The 24,835-nt window shown below is 35.6% G+C and overlaps 1 protein-coding gene across 5 annotated transcripts in view; it reads left to right on the forward strand.

The window, feature by feature from the left end:
- The window catches only part of TMEM62 (transmembrane protein 62), a 46,887-nt gene that overhangs the window by 18,786 nt on the left and 3,266 nt on the right, over positions 1 to 24,835 (forward strand). For 4 of the 5 annotated variants that reach the window (XM_077880816.1, XM_077880817.1, XM_077880814.1 and 1 more), the window contains 11 exons: positions 1,173 to 1,218; positions 5,468 to 5,609; positions 7,585 to 7,709; positions 7,847 to 7,969; positions 10,061 to 10,216; positions 11,433 to 11,495; positions 12,161 to 12,320; positions 16,902 to 17,015; positions 18,984 to 19,068; positions 22,571 to 22,675; positions 24,620 to 24,738. In XM_077880816.1, the coding sequence (XP_077736942.1) occupies positions 1,173 to 1,218; positions 5,468 to 5,609; positions 7,585 to 7,709; positions 7,847 to 7,969; positions 10,061 to 10,216; positions 11,433 to 11,495; positions 12,161 to 12,320; positions 16,902 to 17,015; positions 18,984 to 19,068; positions 22,571 to 22,675; positions 24,620 to 24,738 (1,238 nt within the window). The remainder of the gene's footprint in view (positions 1 to 1,172; positions 1,219 to 5,467; positions 5,610 to 7,584; positions 7,710 to 7,846; positions 7,970 to 10,060; positions 10,217 to 11,432; positions 11,496 to 12,160; positions 12,321 to 16,901; positions 17,016 to 18,983; positions 19,069 to 22,570; positions 22,676 to 24,619; positions 24,739 to 24,835) is intronic. The other variant, XM_077880815.1, reaches the window with a different exon arrangement.

A 24,835-nucleotide genomic window follows, 5' to 3' on the forward strand; every position in this document is an offset into this window, starting at 1 on the left:
TACATTTCCCTTTTTCTTGATCCTTAGTAGTGGTACAGGTCAGATTCTTTAGCAATAGAAAGCAAGCCTGTACATATTTTTAAAAACTTTTTCAAGCCAAGCTACTGACTTATTTCAAGTAACAAATATGAGACTTTTGTGATTAGATCTTGTAAACAGAGCTTGTCCTTTGGAGTTCATAATCATCTAATTTGACCTGTATAAGCATAAATGCTTATAGCATGTATTTATATATATGTTCATGTATTATGTTGATAGGAGGAAACTAATTTTTATTAAGATTTAACTATAACAGTGTAGTTCTCTCTTTTTTTTAAAGATTTATTTATTTATTTATTTATTCAGAAAGAGTGAGAGAGAGGCAGAGACACAGGCAGAGGGAGAAGCAGGCCCCACGCAGGAAGCCCGACGTGGGACTTGTTCCCGGGACTCCAGGATCACACCCCAGGCTTCAGGCAGCGCTAAACCGCTGTGCCACCGGGGCTGCCCCAGTGTAGTTCTCTTAGTAAGAAGATTACATACACAATAATGTTTCTTTCAGCCTAAATTGGATTTAACAGCTTATTCTCCAAAGTTACTAGAAATGTAGTGGATTCTTAGAATTCTGAGCTGGCAAGTAATTTTCTTATTGCAACCAGTCAATCAAGCTCTATGAAATCATTATATTTCCAGATAAGTGTTCTATTACATCTTTTACCTTACCTCTTACCATTATATAACTTCTTTCTTACTGAATCTTTTTAAGATTTAAGAAGAGAGGGACTTAGGTCCTATTATCAAAGTGATCAGTTGTTTGGGAACCCTTGGCATGGATCCATGCTGTTTTAATTATATAACAGTCCAATCCTACAATTACAAATTGATTTATTCTGAATAGTATATAATATCGAAGTATTTGTTATTCTCCAGTATACTAGGTGCCTTAAATAAGCTTCCAGATCATCTGAATTCTGTTATCAAGTTTTATAAATTATCAGGCTAATTTATTGGCATTCTCCCATTTAAAGTGTTATTGAAAGTATTGTCATTTTTCTTTAGTCATTAAGATGTTTATATTTTCTTTTTCATGTAGGTGGTGTTCACTCTTTTTTTCCCCTAAATTTTATTTAAATTTTAGTTAACATATTCAGGAGTAGACTTTAGTGATTCATTGCTTTTTTCTTTTTAATTAGATGCATTCAACATCCCAAGTCTGGAGAGTGTCGAGAATTATTACAGGTACTGTAATAAATAGAATACAGACGATGAGGCAGCACAAGGAAGGTGCAGTCAAGTCAATGAATGGGTGACAACATTTTTTAGCAGACAAAATTTCTATCTAAAGAATCTCTAGTAATTTAGAATTTTTGTGTATGTGTGTGTGACAGATTCAGTTCTTTTTTCCCCAACATTTTTTCTTTCCTTTAATTCCTTTTATTTCATACACTTTAATGCTTTTTATTGGCTAATGATACTTTAAATATTTCACACAAACTTTTTTTGCCATTGATACATAGCAGAAGTCATTTTTTTAAATAAAGATTTTATTTATTCATGAGAGACACACAGAGAGAGAGAGAGAGAGAGAGAGGCAGAGGCACAGGCAGAGGGAGAAGCAGGCTCCATGCAGGAAGCCTGATATGGGACTCGATCACGAGTCCATAGCCCTGGATCACGCCCTGGGCTGAAGGTGGCACTAAACTGCTGAGCCACCTGGGCTGCCCAGAAGTCATTTTTTATTTTAATTTTTTTACTTAGATATCATTGACATATAACATTATGAATACATACCATGATTCGATATTTGTATATATTGTGAAATGGTAACCACAATAAGTCTAGTTAACACCTACCATATATGTAGTTTAAAAAGACTTTTTTTTTTCTATAATAAAAAATCTATTCTCAGCAACTTTCAGATTTACAGTAGAGTATTTTTTACTTAGTCACCATGCTATATACATCAGAGTCATTTAGATTAGAGCTTGTTACTAGAGTACTGTTGATTTTTGGAATACTGAGAAACTGATTCTTTCAGCATCTGTAGTGGTTGAGGAGCCTGGTTGCCTTGTCCTTTTATCCCAGTATGTCATAGGATTATTAAAATTTTCTTTATATGCCATGAATGTGAATGAATATGAAAGGCTCTTTGAGTTAGAAAACCAGTTCTCTAGTTTCAGTGTGTTTGGATTCTTTTAGTTTCAATTTCACTTCAAGTTCTAGAGTTTTCCACAGCTTTGTTCTACATTGTCCATCACTAAAGTAGTGAGAATTTGTTGAGAGCCCATCATTAGCTGGATAGCATGAGAGATACAAGAGCTAATATTAAAAAATATGGCCTCTACCTTTAAGGAAGACCAGTTGAGGGAGATAAGAATTGTTTAGGAAACAACTAGAAAAAGCCTTAAGGGATGACTGATGAAATTCTAGGTTATTTGGTACACATGATCATCATTATGAGAAACTGGAAAGGGCAGAAGTCAGCATGGGCTGGACATAGAGGATACTTTATTATTGAGATACAATTGACATATAACATTGTATAAGTTTAAGATGTACAACATATTCACATGATACATTTATATATTGTGAAATGAGGACCACCATAGAGTTAGCTAATACTTCATCACTATCACACAATTATCATTTTCTTGTGGTAAGAATATTTAAGGTTTAGTCTCCTAGTGACTTTGAAGCTTATAATACTGTACTGCTGATTATAATTACTATGCTGTGCACTAGATCTCCAGAACTTATATATCTACTAGTTGCAAGTTAGGACTTTATAAAAGAAGTAAAAATTGTGTCTATTCTTAAGGGTTGCATTTAGGGAAGAACTTTTGAGGGGTATATTTTAGGCAAAACACCAGAGCTTTAAAAGCTAGAAGGAGCTTTTAGGGGCAGTAAGGAAACTGGTATCACTAGAATAAAAGAACATTTTGAGGACTGGTATGACATTGGGTAGGAAGCTTAGGGCCAGTTTATGGAGGTCTTAAGTGACAAGTATAGACATTTAGACATGTTGGATAACAGTTCATAAATCCAGTATAGATTCCTAAGGAGAGAAGTCACATAATGAAATAATATTTTATAAAGGGCAATCATACAACAAAAAAAACAAGATAGGGATGATAAGGAAAAAAGAGGGAGATTGGAGTTTTGTAGAACAGAGAGGAGAGTCATGGAATAGTCCAGTCATGATATGGAAGGGCTTGAATAGAAGCATACCTATCTAACAAAGTCCATAGATATGGGGAAGTAACATCAGCTGGAGGGTAGCAGTTCAAACAGCATTGATTAACATATAATTAGAATCACCATAACTTGGAGGTTGAGATTGTACTTTTTTTTTTTTAATGTGAGGAAGGAAAAGGTCAGAGATGAAAATCTTTCATTTTCTATTATCTTATCTTTGATGGTGACTCTGGAATAGAAAGAAGAAACATTTTCTTTCTTTCTTTTTTTTTTTTTTTTTTAAGATTTTATTTATTTATTCATGACAGATGCACAGAGAGAGAGAGGCAGAGACACAGGCAGAGGGAGAAGCAGGCCCCATGCAGGGAGCCTGATGTGGGACCCGATCCCGGGACTCCAGGATCATGCTCTGGGCCAAAGGCAGGCGCTAAACCGCTGAGCCACCCAGGGATCCCCTAAAAAACATTTTCAAAGAAGAATTAACAGGACTCAGGATCTCACTACCTATTAGGAGAATAAAGCCTTAGTCATGTGAAGTTTCTTTATATTTTTGTTTCTAACCACCTAACCTTTATCTGAATTTTTAATAAACAGTATTTTAATAAATGGCCAGAGATATGAACATTATAGAAAGATTAGCCGGAACGAAAAAATCTTAGAGCTAAATCTTGATCTTAAGAGTGCCCCAGAGAATGCCAAAATCCAGAATTCAAAAAATGTTAATAGCTATAATATATTTTAATCTCTGCTTTCAAATAGTTGAGTCTACTTTTAGATAGTGGGCTTTAATGTATTAAGAATGTAGGAATGGTGGGCAGCCCCGGTAGCTCAGCGGTTTAGCGCCACCTTCAGCTCAGGGTGTGATCCTGGAGACCCAGGATCGAGTCTCAGGATGGAGTCTCAGGATGAGTCCCATGTCGGGCTCCCTGCAGGGGGCCTGCTTCTCCCTCTGCCTGTGTCTCTGCCTCTCTCTCTCTATCTGTGTCTCATGAATAAATAAATAAAATCTTAAAAAAAAAGAATGTAGGAGAGGAAGCAACATATGTAAAATTATAAGATCTGAAAGAATAACTGAAAACAAATTAAGCAGGAAAAACATAAGTAAAAACCTTAATGAGAGAAAAAAAACCCAAAATATGAAATTTCATTTTTTAAAGATTTTATTTATTTGAGAGAGAAAGTGCACATGTGCGTGTGCACACATGAGCAGCGGAGGAGCCGGGGGAGAGGGATAAGCAGACTCTATGCTGAGTGCTGAACCCATTGTAGGGCTGGCTCCCATGACCCTGAGATCATGACCTGAGCCGAAATCAAGGGTTGCAGGCTTAACCGACTGAGCAACCTAAGTGCCCCCTTCAAAATAGAAAATTTAAAAATACCAGGAAGAGAAGCAATAGAACTAATTGGCTTTTAATTATTAATATCTGTGATAATATATTTATTTTATGATATGTTTGATGGCTATTGTGGCTTAAATATAGCTTCCTGATAGCATATTAGGTTTCAAGAGTTTTATTTTTCCATATGTGTCTTAGCTGCTTTCTTATAATATTTTGACATTTGAGTAATATTGGTATGTCCCCAATCTGTACCTTCCTTCACATTTATTCAACAAATACTTGATGAATTCCTACTCTGTGTGCTATGTTACCCACTCTTTCCCCTGTTCTTCACTGTCCAACCTTATAGATACCTGAACACTGTTGATACTTGAGGAGTAAGGACTTTCATTACCAAGTGTGTACCCTGTGTGTGTTACCAACATATTTTTAGGGATTGAAAAAGATTTACTGACCCAGACCTAACTAACATTTTTCTCCTGGCTTGATGATTTCATCTTTGCAAGGCTTCATTGTGAGTTAAGCCTCGGTAGTTCTGTTTCAAGATATAAACACCTTTTTTTTATCTCATTACACCAAGAATTCTGTTAAGTACTTAGTAGGTCCTCACTAAATTTTTCAATGATTGATAAGTAGCATTTCACTGAATTCTGATTGATCTCTTTTTAAATGTTTAGTGGACTACCATAAATAGTCACCTATTTCTCTGCTTTGCTTAGTGACCTTGTGTTTAATTACTTATTAATTAGTTTGCCTGAATCTTTGTAGACAGTGGGGGAAAAAGATTTTTAGAAGTTCTTTTAATCAGCTTATTGTGGATCTACTTTATGTATTTCTCTGTCAGATTAGGAAATTTTCAAAGGGAGGCAAAATATAGTATGATATATGGGAAGGATAAGTTCATTCTGTCTTTTTACGATTGCACTAAAACTTTCCTGTCTTGTATTTTTTAGGAAATATTCTGCTGTACGTAGGGATGGCTCTTTCCATTATGTCCACAGTACTCCTTTTGGCAACTATTCTTTCATCTCTTTGGATGCCACCCCAAATCCAGGGCCTAAGAGACCCTATAATTTCTTTGGAATTTTAGATGAGGTACAGTAAAAATCTCACTTCCCTTTGTAGCTAATCTATTTTGTTTTTTCTTGGATAAATTTGGCTCACTTAAGGTTATCTGAGGTAAACAAATTTTTATCTAAAAGTTCTTTTTTTTTAAGATTTTATTTATTTATTTGAGAGAGAGCACAAGAGAAAGAGAGTATGAGCAGGGTGAAGGGCAGAGGGACAAGCAAACTTTGTGCTCAGCGGGGAGCCCAACTACAACAAATGTCAGCTCACAAATGAGCACATGCCCATATGCAAGACATGTGCCTGTATGTAGGAATACAAGAGTGATAAGATCAAATCACTCACCTCTTAGAAGATTTAATCTAGTGGAGGGACATAAGACTAGTGCAGAAATAACTATAATAAAGGGCAGAATTTGCTAAGTGCTAGAAGAGATTCAAAGTGATATAAGGGTTCAGAAGACCTTGAAATCATGTGGATAGAATATTGTAAAATGCATTGTGCTGTATTAGGCATTTTATTTAATAAAGGTATATTTTGTTTCTTCCAGTTGTCTTTAGACAGAGTTTATTAACTTGTCATTTTAAAGCCTATTCCTTAGAGTAGCATTAAGATATGATTCAAAGATCATCTGCATGAAAATCAGTTGGAGTCTTATAAAATGCAGCTCCCTGGCTTTCCCCAAGATTTACCAAATTAGAAACCCTGAGGGTACAGTCCAGGATTTCATTGCTATAAGCACTATACATGTACAAGTATTTTTGAAATCAACTTCATGAGGGATGATTTATATACAATAAAATGTATTCATTTTAAGTCTTTGAAGACTTTTGACAAAAAAATGTATATGCTAGTGTAACTGTCACCACGATCAAGACAGGATATTTCTATCATCCCAGAAAGTTCTCTTGTGTAGTCAGTCTTCACGCCAATCCTAGAGAACCACTGATTGGTTTTCTGTCAGTATAGATTAGTTTTGTTTGTCCTAGAATGTAAATATGTAAATAATATGTAAATAAAATCATACAGTACGTACTCTTGTCTTTGGCTTCTTTTGCTCAGTGTTTCTACAATTCATCTGTATTACTGTGTTTGAGTAATTCTTTCCTTTTTATCACTACATAGCATTCATTGTTTGGATATATACTGATGGTTTCTAGTTTTTGGCTATTCTGAGTAGAGCTGTTATAAACAGGTGTAAGGCTTTTTTTGGACATATATACACCTTATTTTAGAAGTTTCAAGATCCTCTTTATTAATTGCCATGTAGTATATAGGGCTGAAAAGATTAGTGGTTCTTCTTTATTTCTATAAAGGAATATATTATTGGGATCCCTGGGTGGTGCAGCGGTTTGGCACCTGCCTTTGGCCCAGGGCACAATCCTGGAGACCTGGGATCGAATCCCACATTGGGCTCCCGGTGCATGGAGCCTGCTTCTCCCTCTGCCTATGTCTCTGCCTCTCTCTCTCTCTCTCTCTCTCTCTGTGATTATCATAAATAAATACAAATTTAAAAAAATAAAAAAATATATATTATTTAAAAAATCTTTTATTTTTTTTTTAATTTTATTTATTTATTAATGAGAGACAGAGAAAGAGCCAGAGCTAGTCAGAGGGAGAAGCAGGCTCCCCACTGAGCAGGGAGCCCAATGTGGGACTTGATACCAGGACCCCGGGATCATGACCCAAGCCAAAGGCAGACGCTCAACGACTGAGCCACCTAGGCACCCTTGAAATTTATGTCATTTAAAGATTGTTCTTTACTTCTCAATTTCCTTATCTATCAAAAGGGATAATGCTGCCCTACTTAGCATGAAGTTATTTTTAGGACCAAATGAATTATAATATATATGAAAACAGTTTGAAATTTATACAGGTCGATACAGGTCATTAATTAGTAGGGTTTAGGCCTTAAACATACTTATTATTATAAAACTTCAAGGGAGATGTTTAATTAGCCTGAGCTCTAATTAAAGATCCTTTTGTTTTTCTTCCATTTCAGAAACGGATGGAGGAACTTCTGTTACTAGCCAAGGAAAGTAGTCGGAGCAACCACAGTATTTGGTTTGGACACTATACAACATCCACTATCCTTTCTCCATCACCTGGAATTCGGTCAATAATGAGGTGAGGCAGGTTTCCAAAATTAAAATTAATTGTAATTCTTTTATGTTAACTCTACCTGTCTTGCTCTACTGAAGAGATCTACTTATTAGTTTGGCATCACAAGTTATCTGCACATCTATTTCTTTTTCATCGGTTAGTTCAGCTACAGCTTATTTGTGTGGACACCTCCATACACTCGGTGGACTGATGCCTGTTTTGCACACTCGTCACCTCCAGGGCACTTTGGAACTTGAGGTGGGAGACTGGAAGGATAACAGAAGGTAAGGGAAGTACCCCACAGAATAAAACTTACATGTGTAAGTTTTGCTAAAACAACAAAAGTTTCCTTATTGCTATCATGGGTGATCCCAGTTAAGGAAAAACTTGTGATATCTCTAAGTTTTTAAAGTAATACATGTATATTATGTATGTCACTACATTAAAAACCTTGTTGCAACAGTTATGTTTGCCATCACTATGTTACATTGTTTCAAGATGCATCCATTAGGAGATAGATCTCAAACTCTAGTGTGTACAACAATTGTGGAGGAGTGTAACATTTGAAGCCCTGTGTTCAGAGAATTTGATTGTGTTGGTCTGGTTTAGGACCCAAGAAATTGCATTTTTTTTTAAGCCCACCAAGTGCTCTATGGACCACACTTTGAGAAACAATAGAACTGGAAATATATCACCTCCTGAATTTTATATCTATCTTTGTAATTATTATTATAAAATGTTAGTGATTTAAGTTCTTCAAATACATGATAGTTGGTTTTATAAAGATTAAAATCTATGAGAAAATATAACCTTTTTATCAAAAGCATACAGTATAGTTAGTTAAATATATAGAGAAAAAATATTTTGAGGATAGCTAAGTACAATAGCTTAAATGTAGATGAATATCATATCATCGTTTATTACCAATTGCTATTAAATTTATTCAAACTCATTTTTCTAAAGATACTAGTTATTCGATATTTTTTTAGCTGAATACGTTTTTCTATTGTTAACTACTTCCTTTAATTAAAAGATAGCTTTACATCTTGAAAGGTACTTACTCATTTCAGTTGGCTCTGCTAGAAACTAAGAGCTATGCTTGAAGCCTATAATCAGTTGGCAACTGTAATTACTTTGGGCTAAGACCTGTCTATTCATGACCATGAGGTTGTGGGCTGGGCTGGGATTGCCTTCTACCAGATATCCTTCCTAATCCTTGATCAGCTTCCTTATTTCTTATAAATGCTACAGTTACAAGTTAAGTGATGTCATGAGATTTACTCTCTTTCTCTTCCCACCTGCTCTCCTGTGTTCCAACCCTGGGGTTTTATCTGGAGTTTTACTTAAAGGACCTAACCTTTACCTGCCCCTATATACTAATAAGTTGTATTAGTATAATAGAAGAGCTTTTAAAAGTTTATTAGTAATATTAGGCTAGGCCTTGTCGTGGATGCAAATAAATCTAAGTAAATCTGTGGCTTACCACAATAGATCTTCATTTTTTCATTTATATAAATCTGGTATGAGCCAAGGCACCTCTCTTCCATGGGGCAACTCAGAGATTCAGACTTTCTCCATCTTATAATGCCACAATCTCAACACCTCAATTCCAGGGTAGGGAAGAGAGCATGGAGAACTCACACCCACTCTTAAGTACTTTGGACCAGAAGTGTGATACATGTCACTTCTGTTCACAGCCCATTGACCAGAACTAGTCACATGGTCCCAACCTAATACCAGGGAGACTTGGAAATGCAGGGGAGCACGTGGAGTATTTGGTGAGCACTGTTGTTTCTGCCATAGTTAATCATTTCTTTTCTCAGTTCAAAAAGTAGAAAATATAAAATTTTGGTTATTCTTTAATGAATATTTGTACCTTTCACCATGCATTTAAAAAAACAAAAAAAAACCTTTTTGTTAATTTCTTTGAAATTATAAAAATAAAGGTTTAAAAGAAGAATGAACAATTTCTAATTATGTTCATGTTAATATTAGCATTTTTGATGAGATGAAAGAATATCAGGTATTATGCTTATGATGAATGTCTTAGGTTCAAAATAGTCTTAAAGTATAGAAACCAAACAAATTGATTTATTATCAAGCATTAATTTAAAAATGAAAGTGTGTATGCCATGTGCCAGGCATTGTTCTAGGGCACAAATTCATGTCTTTTATGAGATCCCATTTGTGACAAGTGTGAAGTATAAAGTGGTAAGGGCAAGAGAAGGATAGAGAAACAATATTATTTACTTTGAATTCAAATTCATGATCTCAGGAAGTATAGTTTTATATTTTTACATTTGTTCTGTGTATAACCTTCATACTCTCTTATAATATGAAGTGACTAAATTACCTTATTGTATTCTGGTCTCTAGGTACCGGATCTTTGCTTTTGATCATGACCTCTTTAGCTTTGCAGATTTGGTCTTTGGCGAGTGGCCTGTGGTTCTTATCACTAATCCTAAGTCACTTCTATATAGTTGTGTTAGACATGAACCACTAGAAAGACTCCTTCATTCAACACACATCAGGTATGTAGCAATTTTTCAGCATTTACTTTCAGTTTGATATTAATGGAGAATTAGTCAATGTGACTGTAATGCCATGTGAGAGCTATGAGATGCCGTTCTTTAATTTTCTCAACAATCTAAACATTATGTAAAGAGAAAATGCTTACTGTTTCATTCCCATTCAGTTAAAAAATAGGTAATTTTTTAAGCTGCTGAAATTTAAAAACCATCCGGAAACCCATAATCCTACCACTATAATTTTTGTGTATTTTATTTTCATGTTTTGCATTGCTGTAATCATATTTCCCTCCCTCTACCCCCAAATAGAGCTGTTACTGAATTTCTGAGTTTTCCTTCTCTGGCATTCTCCATAAGGCAGGTTTTTACATAATTGTAACAGTAGGGCACAGTCTGTTTTAATTCTTACTTTTTTTTCTCTCAACAGAGAGAATGTACCACAATTTATCTAACCATTTTCCTATCCTATTGGTGAACTCTTAGATTTTTTTTCTAATTTGGGAATGAGCATCTGATGAATGTAGATTCTTTTTCATTTGAATAACTTCTTTAGATAAAGTTCTAGAGGTGGGAGTCTAGGTGAAAATATGAATTCCTTTATGATTATAGATAAAGATTGTCCAATGACTTTTTTTGTAACAAATCATTATTCTTTTAAAAAAATTATGGTAAAATATATGTGTAACATAAAATGCACCATTTTACCAGTTTTTAGGTAGGTATTCAGTTCAGTAGCATTAAAGTACATTGATATTGTGCAGCCATCACTACCATCCATCATCAGAACTCTTATATTCCAAAACTGAAACTCTATACCCATCCAACATTAACTCCTCATTTCCCCCTTCCCCCAGCCCATGGCAACCCCCGTTCCCCCTTTCTACTATCTGTCTACTCTAGAACCTTATATAAGAGGAATCATACAGTATTTGTCCTTTAAATAGCTGGCTTCTTTAACATAATATCCTCAAGATTCCTCCATGATGTAGAGTATGTCAGAATTTCTTTGCTTTTTTAAGGCTAATATTCCATTGTGTGCATATACAACATTTTATTTATTCATCTGTTGATATTTTTGCTTCTATCTTTTGGCTATTGTGAATAATGCTACTATGAATGTGGTTATACTCGTTCAAATCCTTGCTTTCAGTACTTGTGGGTATATATCTAGAAATGGAATTGCTGGACCACATGGTAATTATATGTTTAATTTTTTGAGGAACCACCATACTGTTTTCCATAGCGGCTGTACCATTTTACATTACCACCAGCAGTGCATAAGGTACCCAATTACTTTTTAAAACAGATACTAATTTATAATGTTACCAGTCAATATGAATACCAATTTCACAGCACTCTTATCATTTTTTGGATATCGTACTTTTAAAAAGATATACTAAAATAAATAAATAAATAAACTAATTAATCTGGAAAAAATGGTATCGAGCTGTTTTAACTTATTTTTTGGCCAGTAGTGGAATGACTCTCAGCATTTTTTTGATAGGAGACATTACATTCTCTGAAAGGGCCTGGTAGCCTTACCTCAGTTTGTGACATTGCTTCTTGTGGACAGATATGTTGGGAACCAAATAAGTGGATGATAGGATTAACATTAGATTAACAAAGTGAGGTGTCTATGTCTATTCTTTTCCTATGTGAAAAACCAGGACTTTAGGAGTTTATCAGAAAGAACTTTGCATCTACTCCAGCCTTATATGTCAAAAGAAAATTGATTTTCCTTTCTACCAACTCAGTGTTGCTGAATTACACAACTCCAAAAGCCATCATTCAGAAAGAAACCAGATCATATGAATAGCAGTCATGGGAACAGTTATACCATGTGATGGTTCTACCTAAATTTCCATTTTTTCAGGTTATAAGAGTTATTCTCCTTTCTAAAAACTGAAAATTTCTAAAACCACATGCTTATCTATGTTGTCATTTTAGAGTCCTGGCCTTTTCCTTATCCTCCATTACTTCTGTCACAGTTAAGATTGATGGAGTTCATTTAGGGCAAGCTATTCACTTGTCTGGTCCTATTTTCATACTGAAGTGGAACCCAAGAAACTATAGTAATAGGACATGTAACATAGAAGTCATTGTCCAGGTAAGTTAGTAATTTTCAACTTGCTATATAAATGATTTGGCTGTAACCATACTGAACTCTTATGTGGGTTTTGTTTTTTTTTTTTTTCAGTCAATTGATAGAGATGAAACTAAGTTAATTAAAAATTTGAGGGGAACCTGGGTGGCTCAGTTGGTTGGGCATCTGACTCTTGATTTCAGCTCAGGTCATGATCTTGGGGTCACAGGATGGAGCCCCACATCAGGCTCTGTGCTCCACATGGAGTCTGCTTGTCTCCCTTTGTTCCTTCCCTTGCTTGCCCACTCTCTTTTTCTCTCTCCCAAATAAATAAATAAAATCTTAAACAAACAAACCTTGAATGCACTGGATTTAGTATATTCTGAAAATGGGCACTCAGGAGTAATTCTATTAGACAAAAACAGGACTCCTTAGTGTACAACTCCTGGCCACAGTCCTCCTTTTTGAGCCCCAGGGAATCATTCTTTTTATTTTCCTTCAACTTTGACTAGAGTTTTTTAATAACAGGAGCAAATTTCCTAACAAACCCAAAGATAATAGGATAAGTCAGAGAGACGCCTGATGGCTCAAAGATTAAATGTCTGCCTTCAGAGAGATACCTGGGTGGCTCAACGGTTGAACGTCTGCCTTTGGCTCAGGGCATGATCCCGGAGTCCTGGGATCAAGTCCCGTATCGGGCTCCGTGCATGAAGCCTGCTTTTCCCTCTGCCTAGTCTCTGCCTCTCTCTCTCCATGTCTCTCATGAATAATTTTTTCATAAGAAACATGGGGGGGGGGAGAGAGAGAGAGAGAGAGAGAGAGAGAGAGAGAGAGAGGGGCGCTCCATGCAGGGAGCCTGATGTGGGACTCGATCCTGGGACTCCAGGATCACTCCCTGGGCCAAAGGCAGGCGCTAAACTGCTGAGCCACCCAGGGATCCCCATAAATAAAATCTTAAAACAAAATAGGATAAGTCAGAAATGGGTATTTATGTACCTATGCCTTTGCTTGCTATCTCCAAGTACAGGAAAATTGTGTCACTATTTTAAAAGCTCTAGGATAGAGAATTTTCAAGGCATCAGGATTTTTTGTTTGTTTGGGGGAGTATGCATTGATAGCGTATATAGTAATAGTCTGCTTGCTATTCCAATTCAGCTTGTGGGCTTTTAATTCACTAGTACCTGCCAGAGTAGTAACTGGTCATTCATTACCAAAATAGAACACTTCAGTCAACATTATTAAATTCTTTAGAGGATTAGACTATGCTAAAGAATTAGTTTCTGGGGAAAAAAAAATCTGTCAATTTCCACAATTTTATGATTTGATGACAGTTTTTAACTATTTCATCTTCTAATGTTAAGTCTTAGTTTGAAGATTACCTGAAGTAATCCTTCAGAAAATATAATTATTTTCATTATCTTTTGTGCTTGTGTGTGTGTGTGTGTGTGTGTGTGTGTGTGTGTCACAGAGAAGGGTTTTAAACACAAAGGAGCTGTTTACTGAGCTCCTTCTAAGGAAATGCTGGACACTTAGAATTTTTTACTTAACCCGTATAACGGTCCTATATGGTAGGGAGTTTTATCTCCATTTCATAGAAGAGGAAGCAAGAAAAGGCGCTTTGCAATGCCACCCATCTTTGAAGTGTTCTCCTGAGGAGGAAGAAGAAACTCATGGGGAGGATGTGGAAGGAAGATGGCTGGGGATGAACCCTTTATGTCCTTTCTATTAGAAGTTGGATCATTTGCAGAAAACCTGAAGGTGCAAGCGCACCTAGAATAAATTATTCCCTATCTTTATAGTTAGGAGGAGGAAGTAGGAGCAACCATAGGAGACCTGCTCACTGTATGAACAGGGAACTCCCAAATCCTTGGATTGGCTCAAAATGCCAGCTTCTATAATTTTATGAGGAAAAAACCATGGCTCATGGTCCTTGAAACATTTCTGGCTGCTTAGTTAAATCCTAGTAAAACTATGAAAATGTGTATACTTTTTACATGTTTAACATTTCTTGTGTTATTTTGTTTTTACATAAAAAACTCTACATATTTAAAGAGTATATTTGATGAGTTTTGACATACATATATATCTGACCATATCTTGACCATTACTACAATCAGCACAGTCTATCGCCCTCAAAAGTTTTGTGTTCTTTTGTAGCTGTCTTCCTTCCATCCTCATGTCCAGGAAACCACTGATCTGTTTTCTTTCTATATAACTTTAAAAGATTAGTCTACTGAATATTAAATAGGGACCTTGGTCCCCTCATTTATCAATGGGAAAGTTCTATTCTTTTAAGTATAGTGTACTATAGAGTCTGTCTGAGAAAACTCTGTGACAGAAGACATGAATTTATTATCTTATATTTTACTTACTTACTATTTTTATTGAATGTCTATAGTTCTGAGCAGCCTAGTAGCAACTAGACCTTTAAGTCAATTTTCAGTGTGGTTCCTGAATTAGTAGCATCAGTGGGAACTTGTTAGAAATGTAAATTCTCAGGTCCCATACCAAACTTCTGAATCAGAAATTCTGGAGATGGGACCCAACAACCTGTTTCAACAGTGCATCCTGGTGATTCTGATGTGCACTAGATTTGAGGACCAGAACTTTAGATTATTGTGTCTACTTTGCTAATTGAAAGAGCAGACTCCCAAAATCTCTATCTCAAAATTAAAGACAATCTCTGCTTTAAAACAGGAATGCATAATTTAAAGTAGGAACATTTTAAGCAATAAAAGTTTGATAAACATAAGTACAAGTTCTTTTTGCTATTTTAAACCTTGTATGATGGGGAAATTTAAAAATATATGCAAGCTATAGTGCTATAATGAATTCCCATGTATCCATTAGCCAACTTTAGCAGTGATGAACTCATGACCAATCTTGTTTCATCTATGCCGCTGCACCATGAATGTTGTTCCATCTGTAATATGATAATATATATCCCTAAAAGAACTATTTTTAAAAATGTAACCATAATATCCTAACACACCTAAAAATCTATAGTAACTCTTAATATTCAACTCTCCAGCTACTGTTCAGTTTTCCCAATTAATTGTATATATATGTGTGTGAGTATATATATTGCATGTGGTTGATTCAAATCAGAATCCATACAAGGCTCTAATACTGTGTTTAGCTGATTTGTCTCTTTAGTCTTTTTAAATCTACAGGTTCTCTCTCATCTCTCCTTTTTTTTTCTTTGTAATTTATTTGCTTTGGAAACTGGATCTTTTATCCTATAGTTTTCTGTATTCTAGATTTATGTTGTTTACATTCATGTTGTATCATTTAACATGTTCCTCTACCCCTCTAGTTTCTGTAATTGGTAGTTAGATTAGGAGTTTGATCAGTTTTGAGTCTTTTTTGTCAGGAATACTTCATTTGGTATTTTATGCTTTATCAGAAGCCTGTGATAATCTGGTTGTCTCTCTTTTAGTAATGTTAGGATTGACCATTGTATTCAGGTGTTGTTAATTTTATCCAGTGGTGTGCTTGTAAATATCAACCAGCTTGGCATGTTTGAAGGGGGAATTCAGGTATGTTGTGTTTCCCTGCTTTATTACAATTTCCATAGTATAAATATTTTTTACCATAGCTGGTTTTAAGCTACCAACACATCAACTGGCCTGCAAAATTCCTGAAAATTTAAGAATTGGCTTTTATGAGCCTGTCAAACCAGCTCCAGCACACTGCTGGCTTTTCCCTCCCTTTGTTATGAAGTACCTCATCAGCTTTTCTGAAGGATTTCTAGCAGCTATTGATGGCCTTGGCCTAGATCTGTTATTTCATTAGAGTTATAAAATGGTGGTATTCAAATTGGCACTCCTTGTAAAAGGAGTATTAATTAGAATAGTTCCATAAAGAAAAATTTTCCCTTATCTATTTGGTACCCAGATACAGAAGTACATAGCGGAAGAGTGGGATAAATTTTTAATTCTTCCCCCACCCTCCATTTTCTAAACCAATTTTCAGAATAATGAGTTGCTTCTCTAGCATCTGCCAAAGGTAATCAAATGAATCTTTTATTTTCAGTGTCATTATGAATTTAAAAAATTTAAAAATATTTATATTTGGGGTGTTTTAATCCATTGCATTTATATTTTTAATGCTCAAGTTGCACCTTTGGCTAGTGGGAACCTCTCCAAGTTGGCCACTGTCTTTGGATATAATCCCAGTAGTCTGTTAGTTTTCTTGCTTTCTGGTATGAAGATATTCTGAGCTCTTCCTGTGTATTTCTTGTTAAGAACTGAAATCAGCTATCTCTAAAGAGCACTGATCTTGTAGTGAGAAATTTTATTTTGAGAGTATGATCTGGGCACTAGACCAGCTGGCTCATTGCTTTTGGGTTTGATACTATTTATAGGTCTTTTCAGTGAGCAGAGGAAAAATACAAATTTTCTTTAAGAGAAATACATTGTGAATACACAATTCAAATTTTACAGGGTTTAAAAGAAGTTATATTTAAAGCGCTTATAATAATGAAAGCACTTAAATGAAAAAATAAAGCTAATCAGAGATAGCTAACAAATGTTACTGGAAACTTAATCTTGGAACATTATATATATAAATATGTATGACAGTCACTGCTGTGTTTATAACTAGGATTCTGCTGGAAGAAGTAAGAGTGTTCACCACATATTTTCTGTTCAAGAGGATATTCATCTCAGATTTGACCCCCTGGCATCATTTATTCTCCTTACCGACCACTGCATCGTGGTAAGTAAATTCAACTTTAGATTAGGTCCAAAGTTGTAATATAATCACATGGTGAGAAAGACAAATCTTATAAAACTTAGTTATTTGTCTAGAAGAATAAAATGCTTTAAAGTGATTTGAATTAAAAGAAATAGAGGCATTGACAAGTAATACCTGTTTTGGAACCTGGGTCTTTTTTTTTTTTTTTTTTTAAGATTTTATTTATTCATGAGAGACAGAGAGAGAGAAAGGCAGAGACACAGGCAGAGGAAGAAGCAGGCTCCATGCAGGGAGCTTGATGTGGGACTTGATCCCGGGTCCCCAGGATCATGCCCTGGGCTGCAAGGCGGCGCTAAACCACTGAGCCACCCGGGGCTGCCCTGAAACCTGGTTCTAGCCAATATCATAAAACCAGGATAACTAAGGGAATTATAGGAACTGTGTAAAATTGGATTAAGGATCTTTTAAAACTAATATCTCTTTCTTCATAAACAATACATGCTTAATGTAGAAAACTTAGAAAATTTAGAAATAAGGTAAAATCAGCCCCACATTATTTTATCTCACTATGTATTATAATCATTGTATTTGTCATTATGACACTCTTTATTTTTTTCTCATATATATTGGTATATGAAGTTTTAATATAAAATAATAATTTTCATTCTTTTTCAATCTTTCATTCTCTCTGATTTTTTTCCACCGAGGAATTTGTTTTGACTATTTTCTGACCTCAATTTATTTTTTATAACATGATGCTTATTGGCATAAATATACCTTAATTTAACTATTTACCTATTGTTGGACATTTATTTCCAATTTTTCCCTCTACTATATAAATTCTGCTTGCAACTAAAAATCATTGTTTTTTGGGATAAATTCCTAGAAGTGAATTGTTGGATGAAAGAGTGGGCACATTATTTCCATATACTTTCTTATATAATTATATAAATTATTTGTTATTTATTATATTCATTGTTTTTAATCTGTCCTCATTCAAATTTTAGCTCCATGAGGGCAGGGATCTTGTCCTGTATGCCTAAGACAGAGTAGGCCCTCAAATAAATATTCCTTGAATGAATAAATGGGTAATTTTAAAAATCATTTTTGATATTCACTGTCAAATCATTTTCCAGAGAAGCTTGGCAATTTATACTCTATTTCCCTCATATCTCATCTATTCTGGGTATTGACATAAAACACACCAAAGAGACACACTGATGTTGAGAAGAAAATTTAAGCCTCCTTTAATTTCACCTTCCAGACATAGCTTTACTATGTATCTTCACAGACTTACAATGCAAATTTATTATTATTTTAACTTTTATTAACAATGTGATTAAGCTTTTTAGAAATATGACTAAAGGGCATTTGTATCTCAGTTTTACAAGTTTCTTTTGTGTCATTTATTTTTCTTTTGGGGTTTTTTAGTAGTCACCTAGATCAGGCTAAATCATTCTGATTTAGCAGGGCTGAGATGGGACCTGAGAGTCTGCATTCACAACAGACACAAGGTGATCCCAATGATCTGGTCCATACTTTGAGAAACTAGAACCTAGCTTATGTCTCTTCACTGTGAGTTAATCTCTAAGTGAATGCTGCTCTGATGGAGAAAGCAAAAGAAAATGCAGTCTCAGTTCCTTCAGCCTGCAGTATACTCTACTGTTTTTCTTTACTCTTATACAACTTGAAATAAAACTAATTATACTTTTAGTACAGGGAAGGTGAACTGTTTTAATTTGATCACTTTATGTAACTATAAATTACTTTGTTTCAATATTGGTCTAAGTATCCAAATCCTGAAAGAGTAATGCTGAGGCAATTTACAATTTTCTTTTTTGGTGGATCAATTGTTTGATTCTCTCTGGTCATTTATTTTTCTTACTTTGTCATTCTGGTAATGATGTCATTTCCATTTTTGTTAATGAAGCCATTTTAAAAACCTTAACTGAATGTATCTCTTTCATAGTAACATTGATTTCTCTGCAGGCCCGGGTTCTTTTTGTGATAATTGTGCTGATCCAGCTCAGCATTCTCATTACTTTTAGGTATCGAGGATATCCAGAGCATAAAGGTTAGTCATGGTTCGTTTTATTTTTAGAAGACTTCATTTTAAAATGTCACATAATGTCTTATTACCAAATAATAAATATCAATACAAATTGTCCTTGCTTGAGCTCTGTGAGATGGATTCTTCAAACTTACTATACTTTTTCCACAACACTCAATCTTTTTTTATAGTTTTTTCTGGTACATTGCAATAATATGAAGTTCAACCAGAAATGGGAAAATTGCAATATAGCTCAAAATGACCAGACATCTCTGCCAGGTATTAAAGATCCTTCATAATTGGGTCCTGTATTTCAGCCTAGATAATTTTCCACTGTTCCTTACACACACCATACTCATTTTGCTTCTGTGCTTTTGCTTATCTCTAAGTTATTTTTCTAAACTTAACTAAATCTTAGCCTCCTGTAGGGCTCACCTCAACCCCTCTTTTCCCATACCATTCTGTTCACCCCTTCCAGATCATAATGAGCTCTTGCTTCTCTGAATTCCTGTAGTCCTTCCTGACCATTAATGCCATACTTGGCCAGTCACTTTGCTTTACATAATCACTTCAAATGTATATATACATTTTTCCTCAACTGGACTGTAAGTTCTTCAATAGAGAAGCACTTGTTTTCTACTTCTTTCCTGTTTTTCATAGCACCCAGCACTGGTATGTGCATAACAGACAATAAATACATGTTTAATAAATTTTCCATATCCTTTCCTGGCTTGGATGAAATCTCTGGGATCAGGGACTGATTATAGGGGAGGGAAGTGCTGTAGCAATAACTAAATGGTAAAATGGCTAACTACATAGGAAATATACACATTCTCCTGAATGTTTTCTTGCCTATATATATATTTTTGCAAATTCTATGAAGGAGTTCAAGAAGCATTATTGCACACATATATGTTCTTGCATATAATGTAAATAAATAAATGTTTAAGGGCAGACCCCAGCTTCATTCTGTTGGGATATCAATATCTCTGTGTATTTAAAATTTACAACATATTTTTACCTGCACTATCTCACTTAATCCTTCCAGCAATCCTGTGAAATAGGTATTATTGTCCCTATTTTAAAGATTAGGACACTGAGGACTGGGGAGTTTGTGAAGGTTGTTCAAAGTCTTATTTCTAATAAGACATAAAAGAGAGACTCAAAACCTAAGTCTTCTGACCCCAGGTCAGTTCTTTTCTTTAAATAGCACTTCTCAAATTTGACTGTCTTAGAATCCCCTGGGAAACTTTTAAAATTCCGGTGTCAACACACCACCCTAGATCACATCAGAATCTCTAGGGGTAGGACCTAGGCATCAGTATTTTATTAAAGCTCCCCAGATGATTCCAATGGGCAGTCAAGGCTGAGATGTTCAGCTCTGACTAAAGCAGTGTTTCTCAGTCCTGGCTGCTTAGAATCACCTGGGTTCAGGCTAAGCTCCCCCTCTCCCTCAGGCTAATTAAATCAGAATCTCTGGGGAGTATTTTCTTAGAGATCCCCCAGGTTATTCTAACATGGAGCCAAAATAGAAGATCACATTTAAAATTTGTGCTTAAACTTTAAAGCATAGTTACCTCCAAGGCTAAAGGATTATTTATTTAATAAATAATAATTATTGAGGTACCTGGGTGGGTGAGTCAGTTAAGCATCTACCTTCAGCTCAGGTCATGATCCCACAGTCCTGGGATCAAGCCCCTTGCAGGCTTCCCTGTTGGTGGGTAATCTGCTTCTCCCTCTGCCTCTGCCTGCCCTGCCCCTTGTGCTCTTTCTCTCTCATAAATAAATAAAATCTTAAAAAAAAAATATAGGTGGATATGTAGATGAATACTTTGAGAAGTACCAGACTAGAACATGAAGAAATCCGAGAGGAGTGAGTAGCAGGGATATAAAAAAATGGGAAATGTCATGCATTATTAGATTTTGTACAAAATTAACTGTGAGCAGCCTGCACGGTGTTTTAGGTACAAAAGAAATATGCTGGCCTACTAGGAAAAACATAACTATTGAACTTATGATGTCAGGCTATCTTCATTGGGGCCAGTTCTTTCAATATCTTTCAATACCACTAGTGTTGCTCAGTGTGTATTGAGCATCCTGTCATAGTCTTCTGCTGACTGGTTTCTGACCAGCCATGCACATGAGTGAAATGGCTGGCAGGGGCTGAGGATCTGTGATACTTTATTCTGCGGCCACAGAATGGAGCTGCTCTGTGTGAAGCCCATATGCTTGACATTTTGGGCACTACATTTTAAGAGATGTTAATTTGAAGGAATCTCTTTAGGAATCCCTTTCAGTTGGAGTAAGATGATAGCTGTGAGTTAAGAGCTATGTCACATATGGGAAAGGAATATTGGATAGATATTCATACTTAAGATTAGACTGGAGGAATTTTGATACTTTGATATACTTTTGATATATTGTGATATACCATTTGGAAATTTGTGCATTTGGATAGTAAATCCCATAGAAAACAGAGACTTTGAGCACAGCACTAGATTTCAAATCTACATGTGTTTAATCCTTAAAAAGTGTGTGTGTGTGTGTGTGTGTGTGCGCGCGCGCGCGCACATTCACGTCTCCCAACTACACCTTACTTTGAACTTCCTACCCTCTATAATTATAAGTGAACTGCCTTATCAGGATTCTTGCCAATTTCTGAATTTAAAGTGATGTCATCTGGGATCACTGGGTGGCGCAGTGGTTTGGCGCCTGCCTTTGGCCTGCGGCGCGATCCTGGAGACCCTGGATCAAATCCCACGTCGGGCTCCCGGTGCATGGAGCCTGCTTCTCCCTCTGCCTGTATCTCTGCCTCTCTCTCTCTCTCTCTCTGTGACTATCGTAGATAAATTAAAAAAAAAAAAAAAATCAATGTCATCTGTATAGTTACCATATAACAAAAGATTTGCTGAATATAGAGTAGATAGCCCATAGAAGTCTTCTAGAAAATGTTATAAAGAAATTGAACTGAGATGCCTGGGTGGCTCAGCGGTTGAGTGTCTGCCTTTGGCTCAGGGGGTGATCCTAGAGTTCGGGGATCGAGTTCCACGTCAGGCTTCCTGCATGGAGCCTGCTTCTCCCTCAGCCTTTGTCTCTGCCTCTCTCTCTCTCTCTCTCTGTATTTTTCATGAATAAATAAATAAAATATTTAAAAAAAATAAATTGAACTTTGTCATTCAGAGAAAGACAAATATATGATTTCATTCGTATGTGGAATTTAAAAGACAAAACAAATGAACATAAGGAAAGGGAAGGAAAAATAAAATAAGATGAAATCAGAGGGAGACAAACCAACCATAAGAGACTCTTAACTCTAGGAAACAAACTGAGGTTTGCAGGAGGGGTGGTGGGTGGGGGATGTGGTAACTGGTGATGCGCGTGAAGGAGGGCACTTGATGTAATAAGCACTGAGTATTATATGCAACTGACAAATCACTAAACTCTACCTCTGAAACTAATTTAAAAAAAAAAAGAAATTGAACTTTGCATGTGCTCACTAGAATTTTTTCAAATTTATTCTGTTTAGGGTCTCCAGGATTTATAAATTTGACCTCATTCTCCCTCCATGTCCTGAGCAAACTAAACATCTTCTACTATTCTGTGTTGTTGTTAACCCTATATACAGCACTGGGTAAGTCAATTAGGAAATCTGAGATTGTGCAGAATTCTGCCAAAGGATATATATGGAGAATTTTGACATGTCTTTTGCGGGTATAATGAATGGCACATGGTTTCTGCATAAGTCATTTCCTGGAATATAGTGTTGGGAAATAAAGTCCCTTCCTAACATGTTTAAAGGACATTTAGTTGACCTGAGTTAACTTAAGCTGAGAAGACCATTAAAGAATTAGTATGTGTGTACAGAGCAGCCTTCTTCAACTACTTTAAAGTTTTATCCTTTATTTCATCACACTTTTTTATTTCCTTCATTACTTTAGCAGAATCTGTGATTATCTTCTGTGTTTATCATCTCCTCCCTCATTAGAATATCCTTTGAGGTCTTGTCTGTCTTGTTCATCTCTTTGCCTAGCACTAATCACAGTGCCTAGCATGAGTTCAGTGAATATTTACTTAATGTATGCGTCTTAAAAACTCAGCTGAAAAAAAAAACAAACAGATGAACAGTGAGTTCAGGCATATCCAAGTTCTTTTGTTATATTATTATACTTAATACTTAGTTTAGCCACTTATGCAAGCAGGAAGCACTGTGAATCTGTTTTTAAAGCTTTTTACTAATGTTCCTTAGTGACTAAAAGTCAGGAGTAGATTAGCCTACTTGTTGCTACCTAAGAACTTTTCTTTGCTCATTTGTAACTCCCACCGGAGAACAGAAAGCAATTAGATAAAAAGTGTAACACTCTACAATTCTGTGTACCAGGCTATCACAGATGGCCCTTTGGAGATCAGTTCCCTTGTTAGAAGATAGGTTGAAACTATTTTAGACACTTGCCTTACACTACAAGGTAAAAGCACATGATTTGGTTGCTGGCTGTAAAAGAAAACATTAAAAGGACCGAAGTTGCTCCATGTTTCACAGTTGAAACTTACAAGGAGAACACTTTTTTAGACTGTGTATCCAGTGGAGGTTATATAATAATATCTGAGAAAATTACCTATGACTTTTTAAAGCTGAACCTCATTCTTCAGCAAATGATACAGTATATATTTGCATTTTGAGGAAAGAAGTCTTGACTGGCCATTAATCACTCCTGACAATATAGTAGTTCCACAAATCTGGACACTAAGAAGGGCAGTAAATAATGGGGAGGAGAGGAAAGTCATTCTGACATTCTAAATGAAAAATTAAAGAAGCAAGTTAAATTTTGTACATGTTAACTTCAAGTGTGTAGTTGATGTACAAAGTAAATAACTTGGGTCCATAAGAAAAGATCAGAATACTTTCATTAATATTAATAAAAAAGAGGGCACCCCGGGTGGCTCAGTGGTTTAGCGCCACCTTCAGCCCAGGGCGTGATCCTGGAGTCCCAGGATCGAGTCCCACATCGGGCTCCCTGCATGGAGCCTGCTTCTCCCTCTGCCTGTGTCTCTGCCTCTCTCTCTCTCTCTCTCTGTGTCTCTCACAAATAAATAAATGAAAATCTTAAAAAAAAATTAATAAGAAAGAGAAGTACATTTTAGATGCACTAAAGATGAAAGTGGTTGAAGTTTTATTGCTTAAAGGAGTAAATATCAGTTATCTGGAAAATTAATTTCCATAGAATACCTCTTTGCTTCTTAAAGGAAATATTAATGCATTGTATTGAGATTATTATTGCAGCAGAATCTTCTGAAGTTTCTGAGCGTATTCTGAACTGTTTCTGGAATCTGTTCAGGTACAGCATGTACTCAGATGATTCTATAATTAGACAAAAGTGGAGCAAAGGAGCAAGTGGTTGGTTAGCTGGGACATATGGTGCAACATAGAGATTAGTAAAGAAGAAAAATTATGCCAATAAAACACCTATCAATGACTATTCTCATACTTATTTTTATCCCTATAAATGCACCTTGTGATGTATATAGTCAGAATCATAGTTATTTAATCTTCTCTCTTCCTTCCCATTGCCTCTTTCAGGACCCTGGTTTGTTGGTGAGATCACTAAAGGCAAATGGGGTTGCTGCTTTTCCTTTGGGATATTTGTTGATGGACATTTCCTACAAGGCAGCCTAACATTTGTAGTTGGAATTCTGCAGGTAAGAAATCAGAAATGGAATGTAAGAATACCTTGACCTTTGGGACTAATTGCATAACAGTTAGGAATTAAATCCAGAGCATCAAACTAAACACCAT

This window comes from Canis aureus, chromosome 32 (assembly GCF_053574225.1).
Source record: "Canis aureus isolate CA01 chromosome 32, VMU_Caureus_v.1.0, whole genome shotgun sequence".
NCBI lineage: Eukaryota > Metazoa > Chordata > Mammalia > Carnivora > Canidae > Canis > Canis aureus.